At 37.7% G+C, this 23,301-nt stretch overlaps 1 protein-coding gene across 4 annotated transcripts; it reads left to right on the top strand.

The window, feature by feature from the left end:
• The first annotated feature begins 1,038 nt into the window (after positions 1-1,038).
• LOC115749575 (exocyst complex component SEC8) lies at positions 1,039-21,874 on the top strand. 4 transcript variants are annotated; one of them, XM_048282247.1, is made up of 29 exons: positions 1,039-1,206; positions 1,318-1,458; positions 1,570-1,643; positions 1,722-1,791; positions 3,665-3,877; positions 4,916-5,089; positions 5,245-5,349; positions 7,344-7,453; positions 7,801-7,980; positions 8,785-8,941; positions 9,030-9,136; positions 10,567-10,874; positions 10,951-11,111; positions 11,433-11,551; positions 13,101-13,171; positions 13,709-13,839; positions 13,918-13,967; positions 15,795-15,895; positions 17,133-17,245; positions 17,672-17,779; positions 18,332-18,529; positions 18,769-18,854; positions 18,984-19,182; positions 19,257-19,334; positions 19,941-20,042; positions 20,152-20,226; positions 21,111-21,206; positions 21,293-21,342; positions 21,436-21,874. In XM_048282247.1, exons 4-29 carry the CDS (start codon positions 1,750-1,752, stop codon positions 21,521-21,523), a joined length of 3,222 nt encoding a protein of 1,073 aa, XP_048138204.1. In that variant the 5' UTR covers positions 1,039-1,206; positions 1,318-1,458; positions 1,570-1,643; positions 1,722-1,749; the 3' UTR covers positions 21,524-21,874. The 4 variants fall into 4 exon arrangements, with proteins under 4 accessions (XP_048138204.1, XP_048138205.1, XP_048138206.1 ...); XM_048282248.1 differs by having other exon boundaries at positions 1,318-1,643; positions 18,987-19,182; XM_048282249.1 differs by lacking the exon at positions 3,665-3,877 and having other exon boundaries at positions 1,318-1,643.
• The last annotated feature ends 1,427 nt before the right edge of the window (positions 21,875-23,301 follow it).

Genomic DNA, 23,301 nt, shown 5'->3' with positions numbered 1-23,301 from the left:
CTATCCGATGTTGGTCGGTCGATCCGTCTTTGCTTTTGTTCACTCCTCCCGAACACCCGAGGATCGTCGAATCGAGTCTAAATTCTTCGCAGCAGCTATCATAAAGGATAGGTCTTGTCTCTTCTTCAATCAGCAAGGTACCGAAAAATGTGAATAGACACAAGGCAAATTAGGTCATATGATAAATTGCGAATTTCATACTCGATAAGATAATTTTATCTTCAAAGAAACTTCACAAGAAGTTTTATGACAATTCTATCATCGATCCAATCCTCGATGCATGTGGGCCGCTCCCTTAAATTTGTTGGTCTTACGTTAAGGGTGCGTATGGTAACGTTTCTGTTCCCGGAACAACTTTTGGAACAAAAACACTTTTTTCTGTTTACGTTCCCTGTTACGATTTTTGGGAACGTAAACGCGTTTGGTAACTACAAAAAAAAATGTGTTCAAAATTTTTGATAAAAAGTCGTCATCTTTGAGAGTGTGAAGGAGTAGTCCAGGAACGGAGGATTGCAAAAAGTGTTCCTCTTGCGTTATAAAATGTGTTCAAAAGCGTTGATAAAAAGTGTTAAGGGAACAAAGAAACAAGTATTTTTTGTTTTTCGTTTCTGCTCCAAAAGTGGTCCCGTTTCTAAAAAGTGTTCCCGAAACACTTTGGGAACACTTTTTTACCATACTCGTTTCGGGAGCGATACCATACGCACCATAAGCATCTTATCCAAAAAAAAAAAATTCCCAAAAAACTACCCAATAAATTTTGAATTAATTAGCTTTCATTTAAATTACATATTTATTTGAGATTTTTAATTTTCCAAATGGGGTAAAGACTTTGCAAACATTTTATTTTAGTTTTTAGTGACTTGTCGAAACCCAAAACACAAAAATGAAAAGGGGGAAAGGAAGAAAGAAATCCTCCAATTCCTTTTTCATCACATCACCCATCGCATCTCCTTTCTTTCTAACTGCTGTCGCTTGCTTCTTCTTCCTCACACAAACTTTGCCTTCATGTCTAATTTCTCTCTTATCTCTATCTCTCGCTACTAAACAACACCAGCTCCAGCTCTAGCTCTGTGTAGTCTCTCTCTCTCCCTCCCTCCTCTGCTGTCGTACGGAGAACGCGTGCAGGGAGACATTGTAGGCGAGAGACGGTTGGACCTCTTAATTTAATCTGAGTAGTTTGGGAATTCTTTTGCTGTCGAAGCCAAGGTATGTATTGGTATTTCACGTAATGAACTCCTAACTCACTTTTACATACCAATGTTAATTTGCCTTTGTTTATCAATCAACATTCTGAGTTTGATCAAATTCTCAGACGAGACTATACTTGCCACCTGATAATCGGAAGAAATTGGACCTCGACGCTTTCTTCTCCCTTCAGCAGAGGGGCTCGGACTTCGCCCCCCCTTTCTCGTATCAACCATCGATTGCTCCAAGAAGATCTGGAGAAATTGCCTTCTGGTTCGCAAATCGCAAGCTAACCAAGCCCTTTTCTTAACCCGGCTTCCCTTTCCAATCCCAGTTTCTTCCATCTCTTCTTTTGCCCTCTTCTTCATTTCCTGTTAACAACAGGATCGTCTGAGAACGCCACATCCGGCGATCCGGGATCTGGAGCGCGCCCAATTCCCGGCTGACTAGATATTCTGGTAACCCTGGGCTATATTCTTGCTTTCCGACATCATTTCGATGGAAATAATTTGACAACTTCTGCATTGACTTTTTAGGATTATCTACAGGAGGAAAAGGGTGCAGATGGGCACTTTTGATGGACTGCCCATTTCTCGGGATAAAGAAGTGAGTATATTTTCGCTTCTTCACTCTTGTGAAACAGCACACGTGCACTCTCTCTGAGGGTCTTTCTTTCTTCTTTTCCTGACGCCGGCGGTGGGTTGGCGTTCAAGATGGAGTGTGCAGCTATAAGAATTAAGAAGAAGGGTGAGAAAGTCTCGGGAACTTTGCTAAGATAAACAACGGCATCCTTCTATCCTATGATAATCCATGGGTTGGCGGGCCTTCCCCCAATTCTGCCCATGCCCTGTTGGGATATCCACCGATCCAAATAAAATTCACCTAGTTTACCCAAGTGGGCCTCCCTTCTCGTGTAAATCCTTCCATTTTTGTAGAACACACTGCTATGTCCATGATCAGGTCTACCACTGAGTGGCAATGTACTTCTACTATGATTTATGATGTGAAAAGGAATCAACTAAGTGGAAGTGCTTTTGTCAACTACCTTATGTATCCCCTCCTTTGTTCTGTTTTTTGGACGGATTGTGAAGAAGCATCTTTCACAAGTGGAATTGGGATGTTATGTAGGATGTTTGGACACTCAAGGAAAACAAGGATTGGAAATGTGTGTACTGAAAAAGAAGTTGCGGAGGCCGTGTGAGGAAATCAAGGATAATATGAGCGAATCCTGCTTAGGTGGTTTTGGCATGCAATGGTGGTCATTAGACATTCTAGTGAGCAAACGGGACATTATGGCCAGAATGCAGGTCGTTCAAAGGAGAAGAGGAGGACCTAATGAGAAATTTCATTCAATCACTAGTAGGGGCAGATGTGATGGATTGTGGCGTGTTTTATACAGATGTAGAAGACACTAGTCTTAAAGATTAACAAGATGGGAGTGCCATCAGTTTTGCTTTATTGTGGAGAATTAAATTGTGGTCTGAACATTGCATCCCTTTCCGAATGCGTATTTCTGAGATCTGAGTGTTCCCTTTAGTAAATTACGAGACACTAAAAGGTCTGGTGATTGGTATTTATTGTATACCAGAAAATAGGATAAATGGTGACAAAAGGAAAGAAACATGGCTATGTCGTTTCAGCATATTAAGGGCAATTTAGAGATGCACTGACCGACCAGAGTGTCTCCACTGTGATGTTTCAAAGGGTCGGGCTTATCGAATGCACTAAACTAGGATCCTATCCAGAAGGATGGTGTTAGTGAATTTTGTGAATGACCAATTCATGGAACATCACCTTCATTTGGGAAATGGATAAAATCTTACATGTGGGAAGTTTAGTGCAAAAGCTTGAATGATAGAGTACTGTGATGAGATTTGCATCAAGCTCATGGGATATCCACATCTTGTCATGCCGGTCGTTCTTCCCACCATTATGGGCATATGAGAATAAGCATAAAGATGCAAAACTGAGTTTAGACCATTGAGTGGCCAGAGAACTAAACACAAGAAGGTTTATCAAAACTAATGAAGAATGCTTTAATATTCTAGTTCTTTGGGAGGATAAATTATTAAAGGCCTATTTAGTGGGTTCATTTTAGTCAATAAGCCACGTTAGAATTTTCTGCCAAAAAGAAAATAGCATTCTAACTTGGAGTGAGTCTAAGTCCACATCCAGGTACACTTATTCCTAGGTTCTTAGTATTTAGTGTAACAAGGTCACGGGTTTAACATTTGAAGTAATATGAAATAACCGAAAATCTAGTAGTCATTTTGTTTATATTTTTTTTTAAGTACACAACCACCACTGGAATAGTATTTGCTGGATAAATAAATTCTCCAAGAATAATGCCCATTTGGCAGTCTAATGCATATGTTAAGTGTATAGTTTCTGCATTTTATATCTTAATAACTAAGGTTGTTTCATCACTATTGCTGGAGCTTGCCATCTGCTAATTTTATCTTTCTGCGTGTAATTGCAGTACTTGAGGGAAGAGCTTTCAGAGATAGGTGAAAGTTGGGCTGCTGCACGTTTTGACTCCTTGCCACATGTTGTTGAAATATTGACATCAATAGATCGCGAGGCTAAAATTAAAGCTCTGAAGGAGAAAAGTGATGTCATTGAGGATGTTGTTGATGAAGTTGTCCATGCATATCATAGTGGTTTCAACAAAGCAATTCAGAATTATTCACAGGTTTCTTGATGATGCTTATCCTTAGACCTAGCAATTCATAATGGAAACAGTGGTTTTTGCATTTTCTGCTCAAATTTTCTTTTCATAAAACTAAATGACTTTCTATCCTCTAAGCTTTTACGGACAAAGGAAGGACAGTTACGATTATTATATTTCAAGCAATGTTTGGTATTAAGCTTTTGGCTTGTTGCTGTTAGTTGTCCATGTAGGATTTGTTGATCTAGATAATATATTCTCATTTACATCTTGCGATGTCTTCAACTTAAAATCATATACGAGATACATTTTGTTGATTTTTGGGATGAAGGGACCATTGATGCTGGAATTGTATATTTGGACCTAAGAGTGTTGTCGCTCACTAGTTCTCAAATGGTAAAGAAGGTCTATTGAGCATTCTTCATAGATTGAATGAAAAGTGCAAATGATACACATATATCTCAATTATTAAATGCTAAATTGCTGGCTTTGCATTTCATTGGACATTTTCAATATCGATAGTTGCTTTCATCCTTCCTTCAACAATTTTTTTGTCTTACTTGGAGTCAGAGATTAGAGAAGTTTTAGAATCTAGACTCCTTTTCTTTTCTTTTTTTCTTTAATGAAGGATAGATGGATGCCTGTCTTGAGTTTTAAGTTGCTGAAAATCATTCTTTGACGTGGACAGTTTGTTACACTTTCTAGACTATCTCATAGTGGGAGGTACCCTTGGTACCTTATGTAAAGTTTTTCCTTTTGCTTTCAGGAAAGGGACATCAAAAACAAAAAAAAAAGAAAGAATCTTTGCAACATTGTTTCTAATGTGATCCTCCAGTAATTACTTCGTTCTATATAAATAAGTGGCTGAATGTGGTAGTACCTTCAGTACATAGTTTTTCCATTGTTACTGCTTTTATATTGGGAGCAATTAGTTTGTGCTGCATTCCTCTCTCTCTCTCTCTCAACCATTTTTGCGATCTGACTTCTGAGTATCTGTTTTGGGATATCAAGAGTATAAATGTCTTCTTTCTGCCGCCTTTTAAACTTCTAGTTTTGCTTCAGATTCTGCGATTATTCAGTGAGTCAGCTGAAAGTATTGCTGTGCTAAAGGTTGATCTGGCTGAGGCAAAGAAGCGACTTGGTGCCCGCAGTAAGCAGTTGCATCAGTTGTGGTATCGGTCGGTTACACTACGTCACATTATTTCTCTGTTAGACCAAATTGAGAATATTGCTAAGGTTTGTGTAGCTTGTTTACCCTCTTCCATGCAAAATTTTAATCTGGAGATTAAGATATACATCGCACCTGCCTCCTTATATACATTATGCCACTGAGAGATGCCACTTTATGCCATTGTGGAAATTCATCATCTGCCTTTGAAAATGTGGCCCAGGTTCCTGGTAGAATTGAGAAGCTGACACTTGAAAAGCAATTTTATGCTGCAGTTCAGTTGCATGTCCAGTCTATGTTGATGCTTGAGAGAGAGGGTCTTCAGACGGTAAGACTAAGATAAATTCCTTTTTTGTCCTGCAATGTGAAAGAATCATCTTATGGGAATGCCGCGTAGACTTTTTCCTTCTGCTCATTTTGCTCTTGGTAATAGGTGTCAACAAAAGGAGAATATGCAAATTCTTTGAAATTGGGGACTAGCTTATAGTTGATATTCAAGGCTTAAGATTGTATTATGGGCGATAAAGATTCAGATTGCTCTGTTCCATGTGATTGAACAAGAAATTAAACAAATCCTCTGTTGAGAACTATGAAAAATCAATGAGTTATCAATCCTGTGGTCCCTTTTTTCTTTGTCCACCTCTAATTATGTTAAAATTCATTGGAGGCTGACAAATTGGTCCATGGACTCAAAATATATGGGCAAGGGAGGGAAGAAAGAGGCAAAGCATTCTTTCAAAGTTTGTCTTGAAAACCAAATGATACTAATTCAGGAGTATCTAAGCGTGTAAACGAGTGAACACCTGACATCCTATAATTCCCTTTCAAGAATAGTTAAAAGTCAACTTGAAGTAGCAAATTGAGAGGTTTGTGGTGGTGAAATGGTGTCTTGATTTTTAGCCTGTTTTATGTGTGGAGCCCAAAGTGACAAGCAAGGATTTTGGTCAAGTTTGGGATTTCAGTGGGTCAAGACTGGATGTTCGAATATATTGGATTGGAAAATACAGAGATCCTGGCTCTTGGCCAGGTTTGTCCGGGTATTTAGCACGCGGCTAGAGTTCTTTGTGCTTTTGAGTATTGCCCGGACAAATGTGCGGACATTTGGAGGCATCCAAACTAGAGTTTCCATGACTCTAAATATAGATTTGAAAGTTTTAGGCTTTGGAGTTAAATAGAGAGGCAGTAGAAGCAGGCTTAGAAAGACTCAGTTTGCAGCAGCTAGCAAGTTACATAAAAGCGAGTGTTTCAGAGTGAGTTTTGGTCAACTTGGGAAAATTTATTGTTCGATGATCTCCATCTGAGTGAGATTGGTCTTGGACTAGATTCTAAGTCTGGAAAAATTGTTTCCGTTCATGCTAGACTGCTGTTCAGAGTGGACAGACCATTTTCGTCCCCGCCTGTTATTCTAGTGGACTTTTTTGCCTCTCCCGCTGGACATTGGCACATGGCTGAACCATGTATGTTTCTGTGTCTTGTTTGCTTGATTTTATTTCTTATTTGCTCTTGGATTGCTTGGTTGCTGCTTTATCTCTTTTATGGGTGTTTTATTCATGAAATTAGGGGGTCGTAATTGGTTGTTATTTCTCTAAGCGGACTTCCAATGCTCTTAAGCACCAATACTGTCTGTCAAAGCCATTAGAAAATTAGATTTAAGTTGAAGTGTGGTTATGCAGCCCACACGATTGGACTGGTTTATTTTTGCCAGAAGATTTCCGTTGTAGTTTTGATGAAGATGGATTGTAATTTTATTCACAACTTGAATAAAAGTTCTACAATCATCAAGATTCTTCTTCTTGTTGAGTTAGTAGTTCTACGTATTGCGATTGAGCCATATTGGGATCTTAATAAGTTCCCTTTCCTATTTTAAGTAGGAAACACGCTTTCTTATTTAGGATATCTTGTTTTGAGACTTCCTAATTCAACTTGGTGTGCAAACTTTAAAATAATTTTAATGTTTATAAATGGTTGAGTCCCTTCTCTTCAATTGTTTTATGAAGAATATTGAACTTTAGGAAGTCTTTGCTTTTGAATCATGTGATGCAATTCTTCTCTGATTGTGATGTTTAAAAAATCCCAAGTGTGATGTTTTGGAAGTTTTCGGTGATGCCTTGTTGTGATTTTTCTTAAACTTGTCTATTAGATCGGGCTTTCTGCTTTGAGACTCATGGTATTACTGCAAAATTTCTTGAAAACTTTGATTTACATTTTTCTCTGGGAATTGTTATTGAATTGAACTCCAAGTTTGACAATATATCAAGGATACTAAATGAATATTCTATTGCCCTCAAGTTGCAACCCACCCATACGACTATTATTGTCCAGGTTGGTGCTCTTCAAGATGTTCGATCTGAGTTGATGAAGCTTAGAGGAGTTCTTTTCTATAAAGTTCTGGAGGACTTGCATGCACATCTTTACAACAGAGGAGAATACAGGTAGAACTTTTTCTCCAATTTCTTTCTCTGGATCATGACCAAATGAAGAGTTAAATTTTTTTTTAAAGATTTACACAATATGTTTGATAACTGGTTTTCTCAATTCTCTGGAAATCATTGAGATAGCATTTGCAGCTCCTGGGTCTCATTTTTCTCTACTTCATGAGCGAAGTTTTGAGTGATTGGTGCTCTTTCTTGTTTATATTATCAAACAAATCTTTCTTCACCTAAGAATGGTTGGCTGGTTGCCTTTCCAAAGCCTCTATTGTCAATTTAAGTTAATGAGGCAATTGGAGTACCAATTTTTGGGCATCATCTGTTGCTTTTAACCTTACAAGTTTTTGCAGCTCAGCTGCCTCAGACATTGATGAAAGATATGACGAGGTTCTAGCTACTGCGGTGATAACTGTCTCAACAAGTAACTTACAACCTGTCTCTCGGCGAACTCGGTTACTAAGAGGTGATAGCCACTTTAGCGGCCAAGGAACTGTAGATGGATCATATCAGTCAAGTTCAATTGATGGAGGGTAAGATTGGAGATTGTTTTTCAGCCAGTAATTTCTCTAGGTTCCTGTATGATAGTCCTTACTGGTTGCTGCAGTCTCTCCTTTTTGTTGGCAGAACCTTTAAAACTTTTAGAAGAAATCATTGGGAATTATTCTTTCTTCTTTTCTTGTCAATGCTATCTTGTTCAATAGTTGCTTGACATTTGTGGATACCCTTTTATGGAGTACGCTGCACTGTCATCTACTCTGCTCATGCATATCATTGACTAATGTTGTTCTAGATCAGTCTACCGGCTATCTGCTTAACTTTATTTTAATCATTTTTTAATGTTCCTGCTTTACTGGCATACACTAGTACTGTGAAAGTTGAGCAGCTGGAAAGAGAGAAATTCGTTGTGTTTCAATCCTTGTGGAGTTGAATTTCTTCTTTAATAGTGAATATTGTGTGGAGATAAAAGAGAGAAGGGAGAGCAGTGATTCTCTTATTTATTTTTAGAAATTTTCTGAAGTGAAGTAATTAATGGGAGAACCATTGTCAGAATTTTCCTCCTGTGTTCAGCAAACATTTGATTCAGTAGAGGTGGTATTAGTACCATAATCTAGCTTATATTCTTTCCTGCAATGTGAAAATTTTCACCTTAAAATTTCTGTCGTGATTCAATAATTTCCTCACAATGGCTAGAACAGTGTGAAACAATCTTCTTTCCTTCTTTTGTTGTGGTTATACCTTCCATGTGTAATAGACTTACTTTAGTTTTCTTCTTTGATCGTCTCACTATCTTCTTACAAGTACGCCCTGATTGAATCATATAACCTTCTTTCCAGTTCATCCTTTGATGGTTATGAAGATGAGGGTGCTCTTGAACAGCATAATGAAAACTCAGATGTGCATCATGCATCAACAAGGGTCAATGGTGAAATTAAGATTTTTTCTCGACAGATTCCAACATGGCTTTCCCAGGCCACTCCCGATGAATTTTTGGTACAGTGACTCCATCAAATCATCAATGCATTCCCTTGTTGCTTTCTACTTCTTGGAGTCTGAGCTTTGGATTGGTACTTGGATACAGGAATCAATCAAAAAGAGCGACACTCCGCTTCATGTAAAGTATTTGCAGACCATGGTTGAATGTCTCTGCATGCTTGGTAAAGTTGCGGCAGCTGGTGCAATTATATGGTGTGTTGCATTGCTATAGATTCTCTTGGAATTGTTTGACTTGGTTTTCGAAATAGAATCACTGTTGGAGGTTCCGTCTTTCATATCGTGTTTTTACAGATAGTCCATACCCAATGTGGGTTGTCAGTGTTGAACTCTGATATTAGTGTCTAGTAATCAAGGTTTCTGAGTCACCTAAATTATAAGTGAATAACACTTAGGAACCTGGCTATGAGGTAGTTCAGGTTTCGGACAATGGTGATCGGTAAAAAAGCATATGCTTAAGTTGAGGAAAAGGATGTTTTTCTTGGAATTTTCTTTCCTTCTCCCCTTGGTCCTGTAAACTATCCTAATTAGTTGTTCTTTTCTGCAAGGAGGTGTAAATGGTGCTAAATACGTACTCCTTAAAAAGAATTCAATACAAATGGCGCTAAATATGGTACTCCTTAAAAAGAATTCAGTACAAAATAATATAAAAGTTAAGTGATACGTAAATTTAAAGCTAATATCATGTTGCCAAATATATATAGATAGGATTTGATATGTCTTTTTTGTTTTTTTCAATTTTTTTCTTTAGATCGGTCAAATCATGATGTCTTTTCCCTTCTTTTTGTGATGTGTAAGTTTGATTTTCTATTCCTATTTGTGGTGTTGTTTCATCCCTTAGGACTCATGCTGAAGGCACATGTGAAATCTGATATTGGATCCTCTAAAGAAGCTGAAACTTAATAAAGTAATTTGGTTAAATGGTTCCATCCTTGACACTTACGTGGATTACTAATTCGTCACTGTTGTGTTAATCATGTTGTGACATCTCTTTCCATGTCAAAAGATTGAACAAGTAACCGGAAATGAATTTGCACAATTAGATGAACTAGAAGAAAAGATGATGAGTAGACATCACAAAGAGTATCAAATAATCTTTCTAGGAAATTCCTAGTGACAAAAGAGAGTAATATTAGTACATTTTGTTGGTGTATTAAAACCTCTAACATGCCGGACATGAGATTCGGAAAGTGGGCTGGTGTATGATTCGTGCAAATCCCTGAGTGTTTTTGGAAAAGTCCTGAGCTTTATTTGTGTAGATCATAAAAAATCAGACCTTGTCATCATACTTGTAAAAGCTGCACAGTTGGACATCTGGGCTGACTCTTTAGGCAGATGAGGCCTCCTGGATTTTAACCAAAAAAATGACTATAGTTGAATTATGTGGGCTGCCTCAGGTGTTTCTCTTTAGCTTGAATCACGTGGAAGAGTTTTGCTGGTCATCTTGCTTAAGTATACATTTGAAGTGCATCCTTTAGCGTAGTTCTATGAAATGCTCATAATCTTAATTTAAACCTGATCTGGTGCGACTCCCTGTTCTACTAGGGTTGCCATCTTTCCTTCTCTTTCTTAATTGAATATTCACTGTTTGCAAGATATACCAATCTTTATTTGTCTTGGAGCAGCCAAAGATTGCGACCAACAGTTCATGAGATCATCACTTCCAAAATCAAAGCTCATGCAGCATTAGTTGATCCTTTAAGGCCTTGTACTGAACATGCTATCTTCGGGGCTCCAACGAGTCTGCAGTCGGCACGGAAAAAACTGGAACACTACCAATTGCCCAAGCAGAAACTTCAGAATGGGAAATCGCCAGCTGGGACTCTTTGGGCTGTAAGTCCTGTGTCTGCTATGATGGCTCCCACAGGGAAAGCCCAGGTTGCAGCAAAAGAGCTTCTTGACTCAATTCTGGATGCCGTTGTCAGGATATTTGGTATGACATTTGATTACTATTCTGGTACTCTTTTACAATGTGATATCTAAACTGAAGTCTAGCATCAATTACTCAGAAAATCATGTTGTTGTTGGTGAGCTTTTGGAGACGAAGTCCCAACAAGTTGACATAAACACACCAAAGTCTGTTTCAGCAGATGCAAATTGGAACCCTGATTCTGAGACATCTCATATCACTGGGGGTTACGGTGTTGGATTTTCATTGACGGTTCTGCAGGTATGTATATCTTGCCGGTCCTGTGAACATTTGATGGACTTGTTAGAGGGTGATGGACATAAGGAAATTACCCATCTTCAGATATTAGGCACACGTCGGGAAATATAGAGATTACCTCGCAGTACATTTTGATAAACGTGACTGCATTAAGAACCACAACTTTGTAGCTTCAGAGCTCCACTATTTAGGGTGGCTTAATGGATGTCTTGGGGGGACTCTTTACATAATTTCAGGCAAAAGACACGAATGAGAAGCTATTAGAGGTAATATAGATATATAGACAGTGAGCTTCTTTTGTAATCGTGTGCGAAATTTTGCCAGAGTGAATGCCAACAACTCATCTGCGAGATTCTGCGGGCAACTCCAGAAGCTGCATCTGCTGATGCTGCTGTGCAAACAGCTAGACTTGCAAGCAAGGTCCCCAATAAAGGAAAGAGCAAGTAACTTCCTATCCTGACTATCATATTATTTTCCTAATTCTAGTAATTACAAGAGCTGAAGAAAGTGGTTCTTTCAGGAAGGTCTTCTTTAGGTACTTTTGGGGCTTCAATTCTTGTTTGACGCTTATATGCTTCATGTGCTGTCATATATAGCAATGTGGCTTGTGAAAAGTAACGGAAATTGAAGCAGTAACCTAACAATGAATGGCTTACTATGGAAATGACGTCAAGTCTCAGTCGTTTTCTTTATATCTTTTGTCTTTGTTGCATGGGCTATTTACGACTAGCTAATTAAGAATTCCGAGATGTATCGGTCTTTTACATACGCGAGGAATGTAATAAAAAATGAGATCTGAGTTTGCAGATAAGTTTGTAGTTGATACTGATGTGAGGGTTTCAGGTGGTTTACTTTGTACTCAACTTGGGCAATCCACATTGTTCCTTATAGTTGGTTGTGGAAATTGTACTCAACTTGGGTGAGAAGAAGGTTAATACTATATTGTCACTGCAGAAGTTGTATAAGGATGAACAATCATATTTGAAGGCCATATGGGTGAACTGCTCCGTTTTGATGGGGGTGGATTTGGTGGTGGTAGTTGCTACAGCCTAGAACTTATGATATTTCAGCTTCATATGGTGAAGCATCACATCGTGATGTGCATATATCCATTAGACGGGCATGCAATGATTTTCCTGGACATAAAGCATGCATTAGGGTAACGGAGTAGGTATTTGATTCTACATGTTGCTGTATTTATAGGTGTCTTGAATGTTTCTATATTGGGGTGGTGGTACAAACTGTCATACTCTTTTTGAGAAATACATATGACTAGAGAGGTCAGGAGAAGATTTAGTATGGGCCAAGGGACACTATCAGCTAGACAATTTCTATGGGTTGGGCCTCCCATCAGGTGTCAAAACCGTCCATTAGATTCTTTTATTTTCTTTCGAAGTTCTTAGGTTCTTTTCTTTGGCCAAACCAATATCGTACGGGCAAACCTTGCTTTCTTGTTGACTTATGCGATAGGATGTGTGGTTGTGCTGCAATTTGCCCTTCTAATTTGTTTCGGTAGCCTAAAATATCTTGTCCTTTGTTGTTTTATTGATCTTTCTGCATAAAGAATAAATTGATTGTGTGGGAGGGAGGATTCACCTATGCTCATGGAACTATTAACCTACTGCATAGATTCATTAACTATCAAGACGCCTCTAAGTTACAAACTATTGACAGGGTAGACATGAACATCATGAATGGAAATGCTAGATGTCATGATCCATCCACATGCTTCCTTGCAATTTGGTGTACTTCATATTCACCTCCTGCTTAACACAATTTTTTCATTGGAGTGCTTACAGCTTAATGCAATAATTCTTTCAGAATTTCAATTAAGTTCTCCTTTTTCAAATTGCTACGGATTTTGAATTTCATTGGACTGTTGTAGAGATCTGATAATGCTTGTACTCAGATCCTTCTGGAGAAAATAGAGAGCTGCTGTTGTCATTTGGATTTATGTTGCTTGCATGTGATAATTATCTGATTGTGATACAGGGATGGTTCAGAAGATGGCCTCACATTTGCTTTTCGCTTCACAGATGCGACTGCTTCTGTGCCTAATCAGGGTATGTGAAAGAATCTTAGGCCATTATTTACATTCCGTCTGCAATTACTGCTCTTATTTTGTCTATTTCAGTCCGCATGCAGTAAACTATCAGATTAATCAAGTACACTCTCTTACTGTTTATTTTATTTTATTTTTCACCTTGGGTGAGCATTCTAAATTATGTAACAAGATGAGTCAGGGTAACACCTCTGAAACGCCATACACTTCCCCCACAGGAAAATGAAAGAAAAAAAAATTAAGTTCTCACAACTGAAGATGTGATTTATCGGATGAGTTTTTAATGAAAGTCATTTGGATGCACAAAAGGATGGCCTTTAGATGTGAATTTATGACATAAGTGCAGGTAGAGCTAACATAAAGTTGTTCTTATCCGCCAAGTATGTAACTGAAAGGACCCAGTTGGCTAACACCACATGATGGGAAGTTTGATTATTGTTGCTCTTATTAGTATTGTGAAGATGTGGATTTATCCATATATTCATCTTGTCAGTTGTGGTTGGTTTAATTTGATGTTGCACGATCTCTGGTATTTTAGGTGGTGATCTTATCCGCCAAGGGTGGAGTAGGAGGGGTTCAAATATGTCACAAGAAGGTTATGGATCTGCAGCTGTGTTACCGGAGCAAGGCATATACTTGACAGCTTCCATATATCGCCCTGTTCTCTTGGTAGTGGACTATAAGTTGAATACTTCATGTTTTACCCAAGTTTCTATTGGTAGCTTTTTCTGATGTCTTGCTTTGCAGTTTACCGATAAAGTTGCTTCAATGCTACCGAAGAAGTATTCCCAGCTTGGGTAAGCTGATTACTGTTGTAATCTCTCTTTTGGAGCATACATACTGAATTGCACACTTAGCATGGATAGCATAACCACCATGAGAGGCCATTTTCCGGTTCATGTCCCGCGTTTCTGACATTACTTTTTGCTTGACTGTGCTTATGCGAAGGAAGTTTTGCTTTTACTAGTTGCTAATTTAGCACAATTGAATTTGAGAACTATATGATAAGGACATATAACATGCTTATCATGATTCGCATACTTTAAGTTATGACATGTACAATAAGTGATTTGAGTAAGAACATCTCAAAATGCCAGTAAGGTTCAACTTGGAGCTCTTATCTTGTTCTTGTATTGGGCGAGTTAGATGGACTATTCAAGAACTTTCTTGGTATATATCTTCTAAGACGCGATTCAGTGGGTAAGATGGTGGTGAAGGAAGTGTGAAATGGTAATTGTGGAAGAAAAGGTTTGTATATATAAATGGCTAAAATATTATGTATCCAAAAACGGATTCATTGTGGAAGAGGCTTAAATGATTCAGTATTGAAATTGGATGTCAATTGTATCATTGTGCGAATATTGGATGAAGGACAGGTCATTTCTCGTATTGCACAAAGTATCGCTTTGATTGAGCTTTATGGAAACAAAAATTAGCTGTCAGGCATTAACATGCACATTAGATGAGATTGCTTCGAAGTGAAGAGTCAGTGTTGTCCAAAAATAAATGAGTAAATTTGCTCAAGTTAGTTAGGACTTATTGAATGATGTCTTTTAGATACTTCATAAGGACAGTGGATGTTACAAGGTCATAGATAGGTAGGAGACATAGATATTGAACTCAATAGGAGGATATTGGATATTATAATGTTATTTAGGCAGGCCCATAGTGGGAGAAGAATATTTTAATCTTACTTAGGCAAGCCCATAACAGTCACAACAGTTCGGCAATCGTCTTTATATGGATACCATAAACTTCCTAGTGGTGCCCCTCATGACTGCGGTTCTTTTGCTCCTCTGATATTGGAAGAACGCCTCTTACCTCTTGGATATTGAATTGATTGGTTTTCGTAGGTTTAATTTGTCCTTAACTGAGAGTTGAAATGTTTACCATGGGACAGTTGTGAGAGATGGTCCAAAAGAATTAACTGCATTTCTACGATTACAAGTGGTCTAGTCTTGTGACATGCATGCCAGAGTATGTTATTTTCTTTTTCTGACCTGGTACTGAATGTGTACTGGCAAGTAATCGTGAATCAGTCACTTAATTGAATATGGTTGTTTATTGCATACTCATTTTTTGATTTGCTGGTGATTGTTTAGAACTAACTTCAGGATTGAGCCACGCTAGCACATATTTCTCTTTTGTGTGTGTGTATGTTTGTGTGTCTGTTGGGGGGAGGGGGTGGACTGATTGGGCCATGGACATAAAGGTCTTTATGACAATCAACAATTCGATTTGTTTTGCTTTCATGAGAACTTTCTTGTACTTCTGATTCTCCTGAGAGTTATTTTATAGCCATTTTTTTCTTCTCCAACTGTTCTGTCTCCTCAAGGAGTCAAAAAAGGTGCAGTGAAAATATCTAGCTGAGATTATGTTCCGTGATCCAAATGTAATTTGATTGGGGATAAAGAGGTCTCCATGGACCGACATATGTTATGACAGCATTGCCTCGTGCAGTAACTTATCTAGCAATTTCAACCATGGGGTTTCTTGTGCTGCTTGAGATGATACTTTGCATATAGTTTAGTCATTATGTGTCTTCAAGATTTTTCTCTTGTAGTTACTTTTTGAATCGTGCTTTGTTCATGCGAGTTTTCTTTGTTTGATATCCAAAATGGCAGGAAGGATGGATTGCTCTCTTTTGTGGAGAACTTTGTGAAGGATCATTTCCTGCCAACTATGTTCGTAGATTACCGGAAAGGTGTCCAACAAGCAATATCAAGTGAGTTCCCCCTGAAGAATATGTAATTGAATATCTGACTTTTTTGTTCTTTTAAATTGTTGAAAAGATCAGGTATAGGGCAGCAAGATGGATGCAAAGCCATATACATAAAGAGCTAAAAAAACTAAAGTCATACACAAAACAGCTCTCAAAACCAAAAGGGAGTCAAATACATGATAAATAGTTGACTATGTCAACCAAGGCATTAGCAGATATATGCAAGTTTCCACAATACCAAAAAACGGAGAGAGGAATTTGTCTTTTCCTGATGTACGAATAGTAATGGAAGATACCTGTCCATCAAAAGCTCTCTTGTTCTGCTCCTTCCAAATTGACCCAAAAACAGAGAGAGGAATTGACGTAATTCGTCTTTTCCTGATGTACTGTCAACGAATGCCCTGTGCTGTCTGAAATCTGGGAATGAGTCTATTAAAGTCATGTCCCCACACCAAACGTCAGACCAAAACTGCATATGATTCCCATTACCTACCTTGAATCAAGTAAAAAGAAGAAACTCACTCCAATCCTCTCTAATCCTTTTCCATACCCCGGTGTCATGTGGAGCTCTCCTAACCTTAGTGATCCAACCACTCTAACCCTCAGATCTATAATTGAATGTCTGACGTGTAAATTACCACTCTTTGATTTTATTTGTGTCCTTCCGCGCATACACTGATATATGGCGATGAAGTCATTGCTGTTCAACTGATTGAATATGTATTTGTCCTGTTTTACCTTGGAATGTGGTAAATCTTAAGTAGTTTGAACCTGGATTTTGCTTGTGCTTTTGCTGTTTCAATGAAACTAAAATTGTTCGATGGTTGGCTGCTGGTTAGGAACAATTAGGAGTGTGTGGATTAAGCTCATAACCGCATGTTTAATTCTCTAGACCATCAATCATAAACAATTCCAAGTTTAGTCACCCACTTGGGTTGCAGCTCACGGCTTGATTCATGAGCCTGGGTTTTTCCTAACCTAGGTTTACCTTGATGAGTTTCCTCGTCTGAAAAAATGGTTAGCATGGTAAATTTTCTTTAGAGTGTGGGCCTAAGGTTATAGCATACTTTCGGCGATGCTTATATTAGTCATAGACCAAGACACCGCTGATTTGAGATAATGAGAGGTATTAGCACTTTCAGGTGATGAATTAATTTTAGCCTCTGTTAGTTTGTCACATTCTGTGTTGGCCATAGATAAAAAAAATTCATTTGTTGCATGGATATATTTGTTTATATAGGTCCTGCTGCTTTTCGGCCACGAGCACATGCTGCTGCCACATACACTCCGTTGATTGAGAAGGGCCGACCAGTCTTACAAGGGCTTTTGGCAATAGAATTCCTTGCAAGAGAGGTGATTTCATTCATGCCCTCACACCTTGACATGTGTTCCCTTCCCTAAACGTACACTTCCTCCTTAGCCCTAAGGAGTTGCCTAAGTTATAAGAGTGTTCTTCTTTCTCACTCAAGGCCTGGTTGGAATAGCTGCACTTGCATGTTCTCTTGGGGCCATTCATAAGGATTAAGACTTGCGTTATTCATTTATGCCCAATCTTTGTGGGACAAGGGGATTGGGATACTTAAGAACGGGACTTAGCATCAAGACACACACACACACACACACACATACATACATATAATCGTACCAACCTGTCCTTCTGCTCCCCCTCCCCTTCCCACCATCAATGTCGATGGAAGCAACTTCTAAGTTAACGAGTTCTTCTGAGAATTTACTGTGTTATTGGAGATCTATGTCAAATTTATTGTACTTTTAACATAGGTGCTTGGTTGGGCTCAAGCAATGCCAAAATTTGCTGGTGAGCTTGTAAAGTATGTGCAAACATTTCTCGAGCGGACATATGAAAGATGTCGCACTTCATATATGGAGGTGCGTATGTTTTCTCTCGATCCTCTGTGTGATTTTCATGGATGAGCTACGCTAAGGGGTGAAATTTTTGTTTATCTTCATCGTTATCTGTTCAGTGGAATTTCTTTCTGTGGTTCTCAATACAAATTAACTTTGGACTTCGCTAGAAGTCCCAGGAAGTGTGGAATTTTCTTTTCTTCTGAACTAGTACCTCAATATGATATATGTTATTATTTAAGATTCTTTTCAAACTATCTTTTACTTGATGAGACAGCAGATATGATCTTCTTACATCAATTGACAAAGTCTGTGAAAGTAAGATATTAATCTTGTCTTGTCCTATATCATGGTCATGCACTTATTTTTGTACTTCTGTTGGCCCTTGTCACGCTTTGTACAATCCGTGACAAAATGCTTGTGACATGATAAATGTTTCTGTTCCTTTTTCTTCTTTATAGGAGCTTGCATTAGTTGGAATGAAGGCATCTGTAGCTTTTACATACATTTACCACTCATCGTGCTGCATCTTTGATTCATCATTCTATAAACTCATGTTTCTTTTTAAAATTTCAGGCAGTTTTGGAAAAACAGAGTTATATGCTCATCGGACGACATGATATTGAGAAATTGATGCAGCTTGATCCAGCGAGTGCATGTTTGCCAAGTTCTTTTGGTCAGCAAAATTTAGAAAATAGTGCTGCGGACACTGAATCCATGGAGGTTGAATTGGAACTCACTGATATACTGTTGAATTTGCGACCAATTAAACAGGTATGTACGATTACTGACAGTGGGGAACAAAAGTATATTGTGGATGAACACTTAAAGTTCATTTATCTCCGGCTTGCTAAGTTCCTGTTGAAGACACCTTTGTCATTTCTCTAAATTCACTCTGGGTTTAAAGGGATAGTGCCAGTGATAATTCGGCATTTTCCTAATTAGTTAAATCTTGGTGCATCAGGGTGTTAATTTTAAGTTGCAATTTATTTCAATCTGCACTGTGCTGACAGGAAAATCTTATTCGAGATGATAACAAATTGATTTTGCTGGCGTCCCTTAGTGATTCCTTGGAATATGTTGCAGATTCAGTTGAGAGGTAAGTAATCTAGCTGCTCTTTTGCGAGTAGGTGTTGGAGCATGTGACTTAGTATGGAATCTTAGTTGAAGTTCTTATTGTTGCCTCCTTCAAGAGGTTTGAATTGCAAAACTACATATTCCATGAAAGTAGGCTCGAGCAGACAACCTTCAGATCAGTGAATCAAGGGGAACATGATGGCAAGCATAAGAGACACCAGCACTCTAGAACGAGTAGTGCTCCAGGCAGGGACCTCGGATCATTTGCAGAGGAGTACAGAAAGCTTGCAATCGATTGCTTGAAAGTTTTACGAGTTGAGATGCAGCTGGAAACTACTTTTCACATTCAGGTTCGTGAGTTTCCATCTGATTTTGTGGCTGACGCCAGAGAGAATGGTTAAGTGAGAGATTTTTCATTTACCAGGAAATGAATAGTAGGGACTACTTAGAGGACCAAGATGCTGAAGAGCCAGATGATTTTATTATTTCACTAACTGCACAGGTATGATTCACCGCATAATTGTAACGCCTCAAATGAGTAGTGCAGGTCACAATTAATGTAAGTCTGTTTCCATTTATGTGATTCATCTTTTGTTAGGCCTCAATCTCTAGTATTTTTCATGTTTAAAATATTTGAAAATCTCGTGTATTTGGCCCTGGTTTTGAGGATCTAGAATGTGGAAGCAATTTTTAAATTATAAATGCAGTCGCATTATCTTGAGCAGTTTCACGTGTAGAATGACATTATTCACCTGGTTTGTCCTCCACTCAGCTCCCTTATCCATTTGTCTTTCATCTGTTGGAGTATGGCAAATCAGATTAGGCAATATCAACTGATTACTTGACTTTTACAGCATATAATTTGCCTGACCTCAATTGCAAGCCCATTCTTCTTCGCTTCTGCGTAATTTTATGCCTTTGTTAGAGGATTGAATTTGTAATAGTTTTCCTTTTTTTTTTAAATCATCTATAGTACAATTCAGATCTATTTTCTGGCGATATTTAAGAAAGTTGCTTGACATCTTCTCTTCTTGCATCCATCTTGGATTATTGTAAGTTCAAATATCTCCACATGTAAGCTAATGCCATGGGTTAATGTTTAATCCAGATTACGCGCCGGGATGAGGAAATGGCCCCCTTTATTGTGGGAACAAAAAGAAACTATGTTTTTGGTGGAATATGTAGCATAGCTGCAAATGCTTTTATTAAGGTTCCCATTTCGTCCTATTTATTTCTTGTTAATATTTCTCTTGAGCAATGTCCGCAATAGAAGAACATCTCGGTAGTTGTTTTTTTTATGATAAGCATGTTTCTTGTAGGCTTTGTCAGATATGAAATCTATCAATCTTTTTGGGGTCCAGCAGATATGTCGAAATTCAATTGCTTTGGAGCAGGTAAATCACTACTTTATTCCACGTTCTGTTTCTTGTAGGGTTTCTAGAGTCTTTGGTGGAAAACTTCCTCATGTTCACACTCGTGTTTCCTATTTTTTGATGTCGTAATTGTTATCTAATGAATGGAATGCAAAAATGTTTTTTGAATGATAAGTACATATGTAGAATGGGGATATTATTTTGATGCGATTGCGCCAGTTGGCATGCTTACGTGCGGGCTTTAACGTTAAGTTTCTCTTCCTTGTCCCTTTTCTCTTATCCTATTAAGTAATTACTCCCTGATATTTTTTGGATTCGAATGAGATATTCAGAGAGATTCTTTTTACTTCTTTTGTAACAGGCAATGTTGATAATCAATTGAGTTAAATGAGATTATAAAATAATGTGGATGTGTCGATATATATTGTGTTATATTGATTTGAAGTAAATTACATTTCAATCTTGAGGGTTTCTGTTTCATTTCTCATGTATTAATTAATACATGATCGGTTGTCATGTGACTTTCTTGTGAGTTGTCAATTTACTTTGTACATTAATAATGTGTGAGATCCATGATTATCTAAAGATCGCGTAAACTGTATATTTGATGGGGATTTTGTTGCTTCTCATTGAGAAATCGACGTCTTACCTACTGAGGCTTAGGGAACAAAACAGGGGAACAATAAATAACCTGACAAAAGGCCACTGATGCTTTTGTTCCCGTCATATAAGCTTAAAATTTTCCACACCGCTTGATCTTCTCTGCTTTCAAGACTAATTACCTAAATACACATGAGTAAATTATCCTCAAATACTCGGTTTCTTTATTTATTTATTTATTTATTTATTTATTTATTTATTTTTCCTGTGAGCTAGAGCTTATGTAACTTCCATTGGTTTTTTAGGCCCTTGCAGCTATCCCATCAATTGATAGTGAAGCTGTGCAACAAAGATTAGATCGTGTACGGACATATTACGAATTGCTAAACATGCCATATGAGGCAAGCTTTTTGAACATGAATCTTTATTCTTTCTTTCAAGTTGCATCTTCTGCACTTACAATGACGCGATCCTTTTACATCATCAGGCATTGCTTGCCTTCATCTCGGAGCACGAACACTTGTTTTCATCTGAAGAGTGAGTGGCTGAAACATCATCCCTGGTCATATCTAGTGAAATTTGCTGGTCACTTGTTAATATTTAGAACTTTTTTTTTCCCCTTCCGTCCAGGTATGCCAATCTCTTGAAGGTCCAGGTTCCTGGAAGAGAGATCCCTGCGGATGCACTAGATCGGGTATCTGAGATATTACCCCATTAGCTTTACAGATCGTGGTCATGAATATTATCATGTGCTGAAAACTAAATGAGCTGCCACATGAGCTTTTCTACATGGAATCTCCCGTTTAGGCCGAGCCCTGTTGTTGTCTTGTGGTAAATTTGTCATCGTTCTCCAACATATTTTCTTATTATTTATTGTGCATAATGTTCTTTTTTCCCCCAAATTTGTACTCTTGATTTTGTATTTTCTCCGTCAATTTTGTAAGTGCAAAACTGTTATCGGATGTAATGAGAGTGTAGAGAGAGTGAATTGCAGGTTTCAACTGATGTTTATCAGCCTGTACGATATTCAGATGCTTAGGAGATGAAAACAATTCTTTGCATTGGTGGATCATGGTGATATGAAGGGACTTTTCAATTGTTCTTTCCGCAAAAATGAAAAATGGGTTTTTTTTAACGAGTTGAAGTCTCTCAAAGACTGATTAAAAAAAAAGATATCTTTTAAAGATGGTAAACTCAGGAAAGAGAATAACTAGTAGTAAATAGTCCTTGAACTTTGGTTCAATATGCAATTTTATCTTTGAATTTTAAACTTGTGTGCATTATTCAACATGTATCAAAAGTTTATGGCTTATATTGAACTAATTCAAAATTCGAAAATGACGTTGCATATTAGATTAATTAGACCTAACTTTATGGATTATTTGTGTAATTTTCTCTTCAAGAAACTATTGATGGACCTAAGTTTTTAGAGAGTTACCACTCTTAACTTCGTCTGCTCACCAACCTATAAACCTTCCCACCTCTTATATGAACTACCACCCTTAATTTGAATGAATTATCAACCTTCGCATAATTAAAATACTACATGTTTTAGGTTACCCATTCAAAATTTAGCTATTTATTCGTCTTTATTTGTTTTTTCTACTTACAAAATTCTAATAAATTGCTAACATTTATTTGTCTGGTTTAATAATCCTCAAGTTCATCTACACATATATGAAGTTACTATTCTTAATTTGAGTGATTCACTAATTTATCTTTTATTAAGTTTCTTAGTTTTTGGATTACTAACTCTCATTTAACTTACCGTACTTGGTTTTATGTAATAATCAAAATTTATTTTATCTAATTGGATTTCTATTTGCTTTTGTACCATCCCTTCAGTTTACAAACTTCTATATGGAATTATCAATGTAATTAAAGCATTTAACAACCTTTCTCCAATTAAGTTACTAAAATTTTTTTTAAATGTGCACTAGAGATCCTAAAATTTATCACGAAAGTGCAATTTAGTTCTAAAATTTGCAAAAAATGTAATTAAATCCTAAAACTTTTCAAATTTGTACAATCAAATCCCTCCGTTAAACTCTATCCAACTTGTCTGACGGAAGTGTTAACATAGTTTTCTTTTTAAATATTTTTAATTTTCAATGTGTCGATGACATGACCAAAACGTCATCTTTTTTGTCTAAATCTAAGTTATAACGTCATCTTTTTTGTCTAAATCTAAGTTATATAAAAATTTATATTTAAATAAAAATTAATTTAAACCAAATAAAAAATAAGCAATATATATGACGGAAACCATGTGGCAAGGCTCGTGAACGCCGCCCCACCATCACCCGATTGGCGAGGGTTGCGAGCCCTCGCCCAATTCTAGCCAACGATCACCACTCGTAGGGTAGGCCGCCTATAGAGGCCCTCCACCGGAACCGGGCAAGGCGGGTGAGGCTTTCCCGATCTAGGAGAGGGCCACAAGCCTCGCCTATGGCCAGGGACTAGTGACCTCTGCCAACTATTTTGGTACCATCCCCA

This window comes from Rhodamnia argentea, chromosome 7 (genome assembly GCF_020921035.1).
Source record: "Rhodamnia argentea isolate NSW1041297 chromosome 7, ASM2092103v1, whole genome shotgun sequence".
Classification (NCBI taxonomy): Eukaryota; Viridiplantae; Streptophyta; class Magnoliopsida; order Myrtales; family Myrtaceae; genus Rhodamnia; species Rhodamnia argentea.
This window is presented reverse-complemented; position numbering and strand designations above follow the sequence as displayed.

Coding starts and splice junctions, on each gene's coding strand:
- LOC115749575 (XM_048282247.1), top strand. CDS start 1,750: ATGGGCACTTTTGATGGACTGCCCATTTCTCGGGATAAAGAA. Junction 1,792..3,664: donor CCATTTCTCGGGATAAAGAA/GTGAGTATATTT, acceptor GTGTAATTGCAG/TACTTGAGGGAAGAGCTTTC. Junction 13,840..13,917: donor TATATCGCCCTGTTCTCTTG/GTAGTGGACTAT, acceptor CTTGCTTTGCAG/TTTACCGATAAAGTTGCTTC.